The sequence below is a fragment of the Erinaceus europaeus genome, chromosome 4, assembly GCF_950295315.1.
Source record: "Erinaceus europaeus chromosome 4, mEriEur2.1, whole genome shotgun sequence".
Taxonomy (NCBI): Eukaryota; Metazoa; Chordata; class Mammalia; order Eulipotyphla; family Erinaceidae; genus Erinaceus; species Erinaceus europaeus.
Genome location: NC_080165.1, coordinates 143,486,872 through 143,500,938, shown reverse-complemented (window position 1 = coordinate 143,500,938; position 14,067 = coordinate 143,486,872). Strand labels below are relative to the sequence as shown.

General features: G+C 41.9%; 1 protein-coding gene across 3 annotated transcripts in view; it reads left to right on the top strand.

Annotated features, from left to right (window-relative positions):
• The window catches only part of SOBP (sine oculis binding protein homolog), a 255,276-nt gene that overhangs the window by 47,049 nt on the left and 194,160 nt on the right, over positions 1-14,067 (top strand). For all 3 annotated transcript variants that reach the window (XM_060190676.1, XM_060190677.1, XM_060190675.1), the window contains exon 4: positions 7,814-7,965. In XM_060190676.1, coding sequence (XP_060046659.1) covers positions 7,814-7,965 — 152 coding nt within the window. The remainder of the gene's footprint in view (positions 1-7,813; positions 7,966-14,067) is intronic.

Sequence of the window (14,067 nt, the reverse complement as noted above, 5' to 3'; positions counted from 1 at the left end):
TTAGGGAAATTTACCCAGTTACTCGATAGTTCTTTGTTTTTAAAGATAGTGACTAAAAAAAAAAAGATAGTGGTTCTATGGTGTCATCCGTAGAAGGTGATGTGATTGAAAAGACTCGCTTAGGAGGACTGTGGTCTTAAAGGTGCAAGGAGAGCTTGGGCTTGTAGTCTGATCACCAAGTCTTCATCCAGGGTTTGGTGTGTACTGACTGTCTGAGTCGGAGCAGACGATCTAATTTCTCAGACTCACTCCATCTGCAAGGGGACAAGGCTAGTACCTGCTCTAGAGTTGGTAATTGTTGTTAAGATAAAATGACAGGGAGTCGGGTGGTATAGCGCAGCGGCTTAAGCGCACGTGGCACAAAGCGCAAGGACCTGCGTGAGGATTCCGGTTCCAGCCCCGGCTCCCCACCTGCAGGGGAGTCGCTTCACAAATGGTGAAGCAGGTCTGCAGGTGTCTGTCTTTCTCTCCTCCTCTCTGTCTTCCCCTCCTCTCTCCGTTTCTCTCTGTTCTATCCAACAACGAAGACAGACAGCAATAGTAATTACAACAGTAAAGCAACAAGGGCAACAAAAGTGAATAAATAAATAAAAACTAAAAAAAAAAAAAAAAGACAGATTTAAAGAATTTCCACTGTGCCTGGCACCTGCTGAAGAATGGCTAGTCATCATTATTTTCTTTTTTGGCTCAGTGGTTCAGATTTTCTCTAGTTTTCCTAGTATATTCATTTTTGGAACAGAAACAATTGTACAGAAACTCTAGAGGACTCTGGAGAGACTTTTGCATGGCTTTAGAATTGAATTGTTCTGAGGAGTGAAAAAAAGCACACGGTCACCCTATTTTCTTCCTTACTTCTTTTCTTTTCTTTTCTTTTCTTTTTTGCTTCCAGGGTTATCTCTGGGGCTCTGTGCCTGTGATACGAATCCACTGCTCCTGGTGGCCATCATTTCCCATCGTTGTTGTTGCTATTATTGTTATTGTTGTTGTGGCTGCTGTTGTTGTTGGATAGGACAGAGAGAAATGGAGAGAGGAGGGGAAAACAGAGAAGGGGAGAGAAAGACAGACACCTGCAGACCCGCTTCACTGATTGCGAAGCGACCCTCCCTGCAGGGGGAGAGCCGAGGGCTCAAACTGGGATTCTTGCGCTGGCCCTTGCTTTTTGTACTACATGCACTTAACTCGGTGCGCTACCACCCGGCCTCCAAACTCTATTTTCTTGCTTACCTTCCAAGCCGCATCTTTATTGTTCCTAAATATAGTTGCTTCAGTAGATTGACAGAGTGTTCACTTACAGAGTGTTACCCAGGCCATAGTTTTCATTTCATGGCATGGGGAACATAGGAGTCACACCAGAGTGCCTTACAAATGATCTCAGATACAATTCCAGTCTTGAAATGATTATCTAGCTATGCATTTTCTAGGGATCGTTGGAGGAGAGAAACATCACCAGCAAGTATTTAAAAAAATTTTTTTTTCTCAGTCTTGGACTCCCATGAAAAGTACTCCATGGTGGTGAACCTGTTGTTTAACCACTGGGACCTATTATGACTCTCGGGACTTTTCTCTGCCCAGGCAGGCTAATATACATGCTCACAACCAATTCAAATACTTCCAGAAGATCACTGGCTAGTAACCATGCTTGATTTTTAAAAGTCATCAGATAAGATAATTTCTTCTTTTTTTTTTTAATTTTTAAAAAATTTTTATTTATTTATTCCCTTTTGTTGCCCTTGTTGTTTTATTATTGTAGTTATTATTGTTGTTGTTGTTGTTGGATAGGACAGAGAGAAATGGAGAGAGGACGGGAAGACAGAGAGGAGGAGAGAAAGATAGACACCTGCAGACCTGCTTCACCGCCTGTGAAGCGACTCCCCTGCAGGTGGGGAGCTGGGGTTCGAACCGGGATCCTTATGCCGGTCCTTGTCTTTGCGCCACCTGCGCTTAACCCGCTGCGCTACAGCCCGACTCCCCGACAATTTCTTTTTTTTTTTTTTCTTTTTTAAAATTTTTTATTTATAAAAAGGGAACATTGACAAAACCATAGGATAAGAGGGGTACAGCTTCACACAATTCCCACCACCAGAACTCTGTGTCCCACCCCCTCCCCTGATAGCTTTCCTGTTCTTTAACCATCTGGGAGTATGGACCCAAGGTCATTGTGGGATGCAGAAGGTGGAAGGTCTGGCTTCTGTAATTGCTTCCCTGCTGAACATGGGTGTTGACAAGTCAATCCATACTCCCAGCCTGTCTGTCTCTTTCCCTAGTGAGGAAGGGCTCTGGGGAATTGGAGCTCCAGGACACATTGGTGGGGTTGTCTGTCCAGGGAAGTCTGGTTGGCATCATGCTAGCATTTGGAACCTGGTGGTTGACAAGAAAGTTAACATACAAAGCCAAACAAATTGTTGACCAATCATGGACCTAAGGGCTGGAATAGTACAGATGAAGAGTTGGAGGTTCCTCCATTTTGTAGATAGCTAGTAGGCATATTTTAGTTAAATTCCGAAGGGTCTATGGCTATACTAGTTGTTTTTTTTTCTTTTCCTTTTTCTTTTTGTCCCTGAGCCTGAAATCTGATATGCCAGTGGATCCAAGTTATTATCTGCGGAGATGATGTCATGGCTGGGAAAAGGACCAGAAAGCTATATCAGGGAAGAGAGTAGCTCCCTAATATGGGAAAGGGGTATAAATATTGTTAACTGTAAGTCCCATCGATTTGATGTGATCTGGGGCCCATATTCAGCTTAGGAGCCTATGTGACCTCTGCATTCCTGTAGATCTGAGCTCACATTCTGTGGTCATGAGTAGGAACATTCCAAGCTGCCCCAGTATCGACCCATCTTCCTCAGGTGTAGCACAGAGTATGTTGTCCATCCTCCCTTTGGAGGATGGTACAGTCTCTACTGTTGTTGATCCAAGTTGAGGGCAAGGTCCTATGGGGGCCCACAAAGAGGTTTATTTTGTTATTCTTGATAGAAATGACCAGTAGCAATGGAGAGAGGGATTTATTTGAGGTCTAGGCCCATCATGTCTGTTTGGGAATTTCAGGACTCCCCCATTAGGACCCCAGCTGATGGGGTGGCCTGATAGTGACTAAAGAGTCATTGTTAAAGTATGCCAGTCTCTTGCCCTTAATCAAGTTTTGCAGTCCTTGCTTTGCTAAGGTTAGCTTTGGAGTGAGAGAACTGTAATAGGAAGTAGGTGAGGAGGGTATCTAAGTCTAAGTAGACACTATTTCATTATGAACTTGATACTGACTCACTATAGACTATTGTGCATTTTTGCTTTCAGGTATATATTTTGCCCTAATTTATGGATACATGTGAACATATGCTCTATCTCACGGGACCTGGTCTATATCTAGGTTTTGGGACTTTCTTAGGAAGTGAACCTCCTGGAATGGAATTAGAGAGTACTATGAAAGGAAAGGTCTCACCCGAGTAATGAGGGTGCAAGGTTTGGCATTCCATCCCTGACAAGATAAGACAATTTCTTGTTCTTCTTCTACTCCTCCTCCTCCTCCTCCTCCTCCTCCTCCTCCTCCTTCTCCTCCCCTTCCTCTTCTTCCTCCTCCTCCCTCCCCCTCCTTTTTTTAAAGAGAGATTTGATTTGATTGATTAAGTCAGAGGTATTGAGAAGGAAGGGGGGTGATAGATGCCTGCAACACTGTTTCACTACTTATAAAACTTTCCCCTGCAGGTGGGGCCTGGGGGATTGAACTCAGGTCCTTGCACACTATGCATGTGTACACTTAGACCAAATGTGGTACCACCCGCTCCCCAGATAAGGCAATTTCATGAAGTTCTGCAAAGCATTCCAGAAATGCTGGAGCTCACACTTCTCTGCACTATGATAAACAAATGTAATTTTGATTCCATCTGAGAATAATTAATCTGAAACTCTCCTCTGGCAATGTAATGTCCTATAGTTCTTCGAACATCAAATTAGAAACAAAATGCCCTAGACATTTCACTTAATTCATTAAGAGGTGGTACAAAGTTTCCACAACTAATTGAAACATATATACGATTGATGCCTATTTATATATTATCCTATGAACATTGTATCATATTATACAAACTATTCCTTTGGGAATGTGATTTAGTGCTATAGGTATTTTGCATTTGTTGTTGCATTTGTTGTTGCATTCAGGAATGCTGCCATTCTGTTTCAAGATGGGGTGCTGTTGCATGTCTGGTAGCTGAATTTGCTATCTAAGTTTTAGCTGACACAGTTAATTTAGATAATCACAGTTGCTTTCTAAAGTAGGATGTTAGTATGACTTTAATAAGAGTTGACATACCTGAAATAATCTGAATTTCTTTCCCTTGAACTTCTGGAATCACTTACTTATCATATTCTTCCCTGGATTGTCAACTGTTGATAACAGTTTGATGACAGAGAAGGAGAAATCTGATGGACATTTTCCAAAGTGTTTGCCTTTATGAAATGGAATTTATGAAAGACAGGTGGGAATACTGAATAATTTATTTAAAGAGACAGATGCTAACCACCATTCAGAGAGTATCACTGCCAGATACAAAGCGAAAGTGCAGTCTCTCTGGCTCCATCTTCCCATATTGTTGCTTTGTAGTAGAAAGATTCTATACAAATGATCTGCTTTATAGTTCTGCTTTTTGTTTATATCTTAGATTTGCTGTAAGAAAGTGTCCTTGCTATCCCCGTGGTAATTGGGCAGGGGAGGCACCTGGGGAAGCGCACCTACTGTTCTGTGACCCAGGCAAGGACCCAGCTTTGAGCTCTTACTCCCCACCTGCAATGGGGGACGCTTCACAAGTGGTGAAGCAGGTCTCCAGGTGTCTATCTTTTTCTCCCCCCCTCCTCTTTCAACTTCTCTCTGTCCTATCAAATAAAGTAGAAAAAAAAAAAAAAAAGGAAAAGATGGCCGTCAGCGGTGGTATATTTGTGGTCACGACACTAAGCTCCAGTGATAACTCTGGAGGCAAAATAAAGAAAGAAATAAAGAAATAAAGACAGACAAGTGGGTCTCTCTGGTGGTGGAGGAAGAAAGCTTGAGAAAGACCTGCAAGCTGCCTTCTTGCTTCCAGCTGCATTCTGCCAGGCCAGACCAGGGCACCGGCCAGATGCCAGGCCTTGCCAGTGGCTTTATTCCACTCGTCCCTCAGTTTTAGTTCATAGTCGTTAAGGACCCAGTATTTAAAAAGCTTGTGTTTTGCTTCGTAAACTAGGTGGTTTAAAGGGAAGAAACAATGAAGCAAGCGCGGTGCATGGTCTAAAGTGATTCTTTGGGAAGTGGGGGTCTCCTCTTTGAATTGTGAAACCCCACTATTTGCCCCTTAAGATTGTTTCCTTCTTTCAGATTTCATCAGCACCAAGCTTATTGCCAGCGGATCATTTGTGAGAATGCTACTGTATCATCTTCTGTTTCAGGAACTTACGATTTTTTAAAAGTAGTTAATTGATTGAGAGAAATATAAACTATTACTTCTAGTTACTTCAGTAAGGACAGATGAGTGTTTTTAAAACATGCTATTTCTAAAACTAATTTAATAATGCTTTCATGCCCTGAGGTAAATGATAAAGTTCTCTAGTTGACATACCAGGTAAGGTGTAGACAGATGTTACATTAGGAATTACAGAAGGTATAAACAAAAGCTTCGTGTGAATAGAGAAAGCTGTTAAGTTCAGTGATTGTATCATACCTGGGTTCATGTTATAACTCCAAGGAAAATTATCTTCTGATCAATGTCTGATTAGCACCAAAGGTCATTTTTACACTGTCACCTTTGATAATTAATGATAAATTATAATACGTACATTTTGAAATCAGAGTGGTCATTAAAATAACAATTTTTTTCCCTTAAGGTAAACAGAATGCTGTACATAGTTCTGAGTGATGGTACTTGGGGAAAACCATACCACTGCACTACAAATTAGTTTGTTTCTGATTTTGCAGGCTGGTGATCTCTCTGCCTGAAACCAGATCTTTTCTCTGGAAATGGAATGATTGTATGACAAACTCTATGAACCATGAATATGTCAACAGCTCATGGACCAGGCATTGCTTAGCAATTAGTCTTTGGGGATTTTATTCAAAAAGTCACATGATATGATTTCAGAGCTTGTGGGGGATTTTGTGATTGTCATTCATATATGGAGCAGAAGTCTGAATTAATAAAACAATACAAAACAAAATACCCTTAGAGGAAGAAGTCAGATAGTTAGGAGTGGTAACAAATATTATGCATACAGGCCGGAGAGACAGCATAATGCTTCTTTCAAGACTTTCCTGCCTGAGGTTCTTAGGTCCCAGGTTCAGTCCCCAGCACCACCATAAACTAGAGCTGAACTGTGCTCTGGTCTGTATCTCTCTGTCATTAGAATAAAATAAAGAAAAAAAAATAGCAATCACACATCTTCAACTGGGAAGACTAAGACCATTCAAACTATAGCAAACACTCCTAGGACAGAACAGGGAGTTTTTCTTTCTTTTATTTGTTCATTTATTGGAGAGAGACAGAGAGAAATTGAGAGAGGGGAGGGAGATAGAGAGAAAAAAGACACCTGCAGCACTGCTTCACAGCTCACGAAGCCCCCCCCCCCCCCCCCGCGCATCCTTGTGCATTGTAGCATGCACAGTGCTTAACCAGGTGCGTCACCACCTGGCTCCCAGGAGGTGTTACTCTTACATTTCCACCTTAAAAGTCTTCTTTTATTCCTTCCCAAAGTGGCCAGTATTTCCAAGACTTCAGCCATTTGAATGTCATTATCACATTCTTATCCTGACTCCTTACCACTTGTACCACACATCACTCAGCACATATGGACTCCCCGTTAAAAGCTTTCTTCACTTGAAACAGTAATAGTGATGACGTCATGGCCTTGCGCTAGTTGAATTTGCTTTCTTCTTACACCAAGGGAAGCAAAGAGCATCCTAAATGTGAAAATGTTTTCACGCTCCCTAAAAATACTCCAAGCATCTCCAGAGACATGGGTGATGGGTGGGTCCTACAGCTGCTGGAAGGACCGCCAGTTTGCTTGAGACAGAACTGGGTAGCCTGTGACCTTCGGTCTTAGGGCTGACACCCCCGCTGCCATCTCTCCATGCAGGGGCTGAGCTCCGCATCACAGGCATCAGGCGGAGGAGAATCGAAATCAGGCCTGCACCTTCATGGGGACCCCAGTGCGCAGAGGCTGCATCTGGGGGACTGCTGAGCCAGCCAGCCTCGTGCCTTTCCTGCAGCACAAGCTAGCCTCAGATCTTTCCTTTTTTTGACCGACCCTGTCACTTGGGAATCACTAATATTTGCAAGAGTAAACAGCACCCCATATCACTTAACAGTAATAGGGAGCCTGCAAATATTGAGTCTGGCTTCTGACTGTCAGGGTTCACATAGGGCATCCCCTTTCCAGTTAGTGTGGGGAGTCCCACCCAGTGCAGAGCCTGTCAGCTTTCAGCAGGACCCTTTCAGAAATGGGCCATTTCACAGACTTCATTAACCAGGTAGATGAAGCATCTTGCCCCAGGCTAAGAGTTCTAGGAACCTCATGACTATACAGTCAGGCTCTGGCTCTTTCGAGTAAACGATGCCTCTTGGAAAGTTAGAAGTCAACCACAAAACAAGTAACATAAAACAAAATAAAAATAAATAAAAAGGGGCACACTGAGCCTTCCCACCTAATGCCGGTTATATCTTACTTGGCTAGAAAGGGGGGGGGGGTCTACTGAATAAAAAATCAGATTTCAGATAGCTCTGACAGGTTCGGGGGTATGTCTAAGTTTGAAGGGATGTTTGCTTCTGATATGAACATTTTTCTTATACTTTTATTATAGAAGATGATGTGTCAAATGTACAAATAATGTGTGCCTGGTGCCAGAAAGTGGGAATCAAGCGCTATTCCCTGAGTATGGGAAGTGAGGTGAAAAGCTTCTGCAGCGAGAAGTGCTTTGCCGCCTGCCGACGAGCCTACTTCAAGAGAAACAAGGTAAGAGCACCTTAGAGAGGCAGCGGCCACGCAGGCCGCACCTGACCCCCGTGCGCATGCGCCTCTTAGCTGCCCGCTGAAAACACTGCACACCGGTTTTTTTGTTTGTTTTTTTGTTTTGTTTCCCCCCCCTCTCTCAGTTTTGTCTGTTCTCTTTCTCTGTCATACTTTTCCTTTCGGGATAAGGAGTCCCCTTCTAATGTATAATCTGTTCTTCAGTTTCTCTTGGTATTTGAATTCTGAGAGGGTGAATGCAATCTGATGAGGACTTGGTGATGGTGGCTGGTGTCCTAAGTGACAGCGCCTCTCCAGCAGTAGAATGTAGGCACGGGAATGAGGAGAGCTAAGTGGTAGATGTCTCCTATGAAGGCTGAGAAAGTCACCATGGCAGCATGGCCAGAACTAGCTTCAGTCCACTCAGACCGGCTCCCAACCAAAACATGGCTCTTGCTCCTTACTAAGATCTGACCCACAAACTCTAGTCAAGAAAAACGTCGTGTCCCTTGACACATTTACCTTAAAGTTGATTGAGACTGAGAACAGGTAAGATAACAAATTTCACAAACCACCGTTGCTCACACAGCCAAACCTTGTGAGAAGCAGGGTGGATGGACACAAGAAGAGCCATTATTGCTTAATTTTTGTTTATGGTTCTGTTTTAAAGCTTTCAGATCTTAAAGTGTCCTTTTAGAATAGTCACCATTGATGGTAAATGAAGTGCATGATGTTTTGACAATCACACATGTACACACACACTCTCTCTTTCTCTTTCATAATCTTTGAAGAGCTGCTGTAGCATTTTGTCACCAGTCACTGGAGTAAATTGATAGTTCTTGATTATTTTCCATTGATCTGTAAAGCTTCTTTAATTCATAAAATTGACCACAGTTTTGCTATGCATTCCTATAATACAAGATCAAAATCTGTGCTTTCCTGAAGCAAACAATCTTTATTTTAAAAGTCTGATATTTGTAATCCTGAAATGCTAATCTTGGGCTCATTGCGTTGCTTAGAAGCACTGTTGCAGCAAATTATCTCCTGCAAATTTGGGTCCCATTATTCTGCCAAAAACATAATGCTGAAAGCATTAGGCTGCAGAATGCAGTGAGGTGAATCTATAAGAATTAGACTCTTCGTCTTCACTGGAACAGAGAGGCAAGTAAGAAAATGTTTGAAGTCCTCTTCCAACACTCAGTAGTTGAATTCACTTTCTCTGGTGAGAGGCCATGAGGTTTCAGAGACGGGTGGTTAGAACAACACATGGGAGATACACTTTGTTTTAATAGGGGGGGATTAAAATGCTCTCTGAGACTCTGGGGGGCTCCATTTTGAATGACGTGCACTGGAGTAGCAATATCAGGAGTGGGCCCAGTGCTTTTGTCTTCAGAGCCTTACTTACCACACAGAATACTTTGCATTCCATCCTAAAAGATGGCCATAGAACAGCCATTGTTTTTTTTTTTTTTTCCTTCTTTGTATGATTCTGAATGGTTATGGCTCTGAATTTTGATGGACTGCCTGTAGTGAATAAAATCAACCAAGATAAATTTGTCACTATCCTGGTGATACACTTTGCAAAGCAATCTTATTTTAGCAGTCCTTTGAAGAAAGACACCTGCTTAAATTTGGAAAAAACGAAAAACCAGCCCCACACATGATATATGTGTCTACGTATGTGCATCATTATACAATTAAGGTCAAAGGGAATTTAAAGTTTCAAAGCATACAGTTTTGAAAAATGATAATTGGGAGCCAATGTAAGAATTAGTTTTGGAATGCACAGTAGGTGAAATGAGAAGTGAGAGTGACCATTGCCTTATACTTCTTGGCAGGAGGTTCTAGGGTAGGTCTTTGAACATGCTGTCAAACCTAAAAGGGACTTGAAGTTTAGCCAGTGACTTTGAGAGTTGATCCCAGCAGCCCATTAGTGTACATACAATATCTGTCTTCTCTACAATCTTCACGCTTACTTATGTATTCCCAAGCTCTGCCATATTACATCTTCTCATTTTTCAAATAGAGAAACTGGTCACATTGCTTGCTGGATTTTTTTTTTTTTTTTAAGAAGTGTTATCTCTGCAACAATATCCTATTGTATTACAATAAACATGTACAGCTGCTGCATTTCTGTTAACTGATAGGGTTTTGTGGTCATTTCATTTAGGGCTTGGGTTTCCTAATGGATCATATTAGATACCAGTCTCCATCCTGCCATTTCTAAGAAGTGCTGTAATAAGCCCCAGGGTGTTCCCTGCTGAATACAATGGCAAATAGCTACGCTCTTCTTGTATCATTTAACAAAGTCCTTAGGCCTAATTATTAAAGTTGTGAACTTAATCCTAGAAAATGGGCAAAATTCTTTCCATTCTACATAAAAGATTTTCTGAAAAAATAATCTACATTTTTAAATATTGAGAAGTGGATGGAAAGTACAATGAATAATGTGTGTTCAGAACAGAATTTTGCCGTAGGTATAATGTAGATTAAAAAAAACATGTAAAATTAACTATGCTGTAAATTATGCTTTATAATGACAGCTCGCTTCTTGGTGGATAGCATGCTGGGATCTAAAAATGGTTTCTGAGTTGAACCCAAATTGCATGCATAACTTTACAAAGAAAAAGCCTAGTAGAAAAGCTAATTAGGAGCAGTACTCAGCTGACCTCTGTTTTGTGTCTGAGCAACACCTGCATTTGTGAATGTAAATTGGACAGCTGTGTCTGTGGCTCCCCTGCTCCCCTCTTCACAAATAAATGCTTGGGTCTAGAGACAGGAATGGATTTATTGCTAAAATACTCTCCAAATGAAGACCCATTGAAAACTGTCTCTTTAAATTGCATTTACTTCTCCAGTCTTCTTTTTCTTTGGGTCTCTTTGTGTCTGCTGTGATGGACTGTGTTAAAAAGGTCACATCCTGGACCAAAGCACTGGACTCTCAAACATGAGGTCATGAGTTCAACCTCTGGCATCCTGTGTGCCAGAGAGATGTTCTGATTTTCTTACTCACTTATTAATAAATAAGTAATTAAAAAAAAAGAAGAACATCACATAATATTTCACATGCCAACCCTGCTACTGTGAAGTGGGATTGAGTGAAACTCACTTTTTGATTAAGAAAATAAAAAAGATGAGAATTTTAAGCCAAATGAAAAAATTTATTTGAAGGCATGTTTGGATTACTATAAGCATATAGGCTTTCTTCAAAGTGCTCTTGCAAAGAGGGCACTATGGATATTAGCTGTGTTCACTCAAGGAAACTAAACTAGTTTATACATTTCAGGATGTTGGCTCTAAGACATGTATAGTGTTAATTCATAATTTAAATATAGAAACCTTATAGTTAACTCAATTACTGCCTCACTCATTTTTCCAACCTCTTTTTGAGCTCATAGGGTAGAGAAGGGTGTATGAACATTTCTGGCCTTGTTTCTTGCCCAGGAGTTAATGACAGCTGGAAAGTTGCAGAGGCAAAATAGTTTTGTAAGAGAGGTTGGGGGAGTCGGGCTGTAGCGCAGCGGGTTAAGTGCAGGTGGCGCAAAGCACAAGGACCGGCATAAGGATCCCCGTTCGAACCCCGGCTCCCCACCTGCAGGGGAGTCGCTTCACAGGCGGTGAAGCAGGTCTGCAGGTGTCTATCTTTCTCTCCCCCTCTCTGTCTTCCCCTCCTCTCTCCATTTCTCTCTGTCCTATCCAACAACGACAACAACAATAATAACTACAACAATAAAACAACAAGGGCAACAAAAGGGAATAAATAAATAAAATAAATATTAAAAAAAAAAAGAGAGAGGTTGGAATTGTTTGGTCTGGTTAATGCCATTCTTACTTTGCACAACAATAGACACTTAAAAGCTACATCCTCAGGAGTTTGGGTGGTGGCGCACCTGGTTGGGTGCACATGTTACAGAGCACAAGGACCCAGATTTGAGCCCCTGGCCCCCATCTGCAGGGGGAAAGCTTTGCAAGTGCTGAAGCAGGGCTGCAGGTGTCTCTCTGTCTCTCTTGCTCTCTATCACCCCCTTCTCTCTCAATTTCTGGCTGTCTCTATCCAATAAATAAAAACGTAAAGAATTATATCCTCAGGGAGTCATCCCTTGTAACGGTTACTCTTTAAAAACATGTAAGAAACACAAGCACAAAATAATAGTCATTTCCAAACATCCTATGTTGAATTTTTTTCTTTCTGCGTGGAAAATACCTTTCGGTCTAAACTCATGTCTGCAAATCAAGTAGGAAATCAAAACTCAAGACAAATGGTCAACACAGGCAAGGTAAAGGTTGTGTTTTCTTTCTTTGTTCATACCTCCAGTTTATAATGTTCTCTATGGACTAGTGGCACTGACATTATAAAAGTTAATAAAAATTTCCAAGAGCACCAGAGTTTGGCCTCCCTACTCTAGATTTTCTACAAATTGAAACCAGAATAGATTGAAATACTTTTTCAATATGTTGTATGTTGCTATTCCCCTACAGGCCATCGTAGGAAGAAACCTCTTTAGATAAGAGAAAGGTTCAGGATAAGCTAAAAATCAAAAAGCTATTTAGACAAAAACATTTGCAGGTGATGCCATTAGATTTCCTAACAATTATCATCATAATAAAACTACTCAGGGGGCTGGGTGGTAGCGCAGTGGGTTAAGCGCACATGGCACAAAGCGCAAGGGCCGGTGTAAGGATCCTCACCTGCAGGGGAGTCGCTTCACAAGCAGTGAAGCAGGTCTGCAGGTGTCCTTCTCTCCCCCTCTCTGTCTTCCCCTTCTCTCTTGATTTTTCTCTGTCCTATCCAACAACAACAATAGCTATGACAACAATAACAATAATAACCACAACAAGGGCAACAGAAAGGAAAAAATGGCCTCTAGGAGCAGTGGATTCGTAGTGCAGGCACTGAGCTCCAGCGATAACCCTGAAGGAAAAAAACAAAAAAACTATTCAATGAGGTGACAATTGCATAGTAAGGATTTCTGTTACTTTTAAAACCTTATAACACCTACTGCCTGGATAGACAGTAGCATCTCTCTCCATCTCTCTCTCTCTCTCCATCTCTCTCTCTCTCTCCATCTCTCTCTCCATCTCTCTCTCTCTTCCATCTCTCTCTCTCTCTCCATCTCTCCCTCTCCCTCTCCCTCTCCCTCTCCCTCTCCTTCTCTCTCTCATCTCCAGTCACTGGGGCTTGGTGCACTACGAATCCACTGCTTCTGGTGGCCTTTTTTTTTTTTCTTTTCGTATGATAGGACCGAGAGAAATTGAGAGAAGAGAGGGAGAGAAAGACACCTGCATCACTGCTTCACCTCTTGTGAAGCATTCCCCCTGCCTGTGCGGAGAGGGATCTCAAGCCTGGGTTGCTGAGCGTATCCTTCCGCGTAATGAATGCTGTGTGTGCTTAACCTGGTGAACCACCGTCCAGCTGCTGATAGTTGCCTCTTTACAAAGGAGATCTCTTTTGGAAGAGCATGTTGGTAGCATACATCACCTTTTTTTTTTAGATATATTTTATTGGTTACAGAGAAGTCATGATGCATTTTTTGCTTTGAAAACCAGAAAAATACATCATGACTTTTCTGACAACCAAGTATGTATACTATTGGCCTTCTGATTCAACTTGGATATACTGAGAAAGAGATTTAGATTTAATTACAGAACTTACTAGTGCAGAAGAAATGTGTAACAGTTGCCTGTTAATCTGGTGATTAACCTGTCTACTCCCTCCCCCCCCTTTAAACACCTGTAAAATTTAATTTGCAAAATGGCTGTCATTCATGAAGGTTTGGGCAAGGACATTAATAAATTACCTGTAATTAGTGTCCTCTGATAGACTGAAAATCAGGCTACCAACTGGCGTTTGGCAATGCTTGCAAAGATCGTTATAGACAAGTCAAAGTGCCCGGTGACTTCTAGTGTACTCTGAGAGGACTCAGCTTGTTTTTATGGGCTGCCAGTGAGCCTGCTAGGTTTGTCTGCCTGCGCTCCCGCCTGAGGATGGTTCCTTTGCGTCTTCACTGTCCATTGGAACCACACTGCAGAGTCTGCCACGGTTCACTATTTAGGGTGACTTCTGTTTAGAGTGACCCGGGCTTTAGTCTGCAGACCAGTAGCGGAATT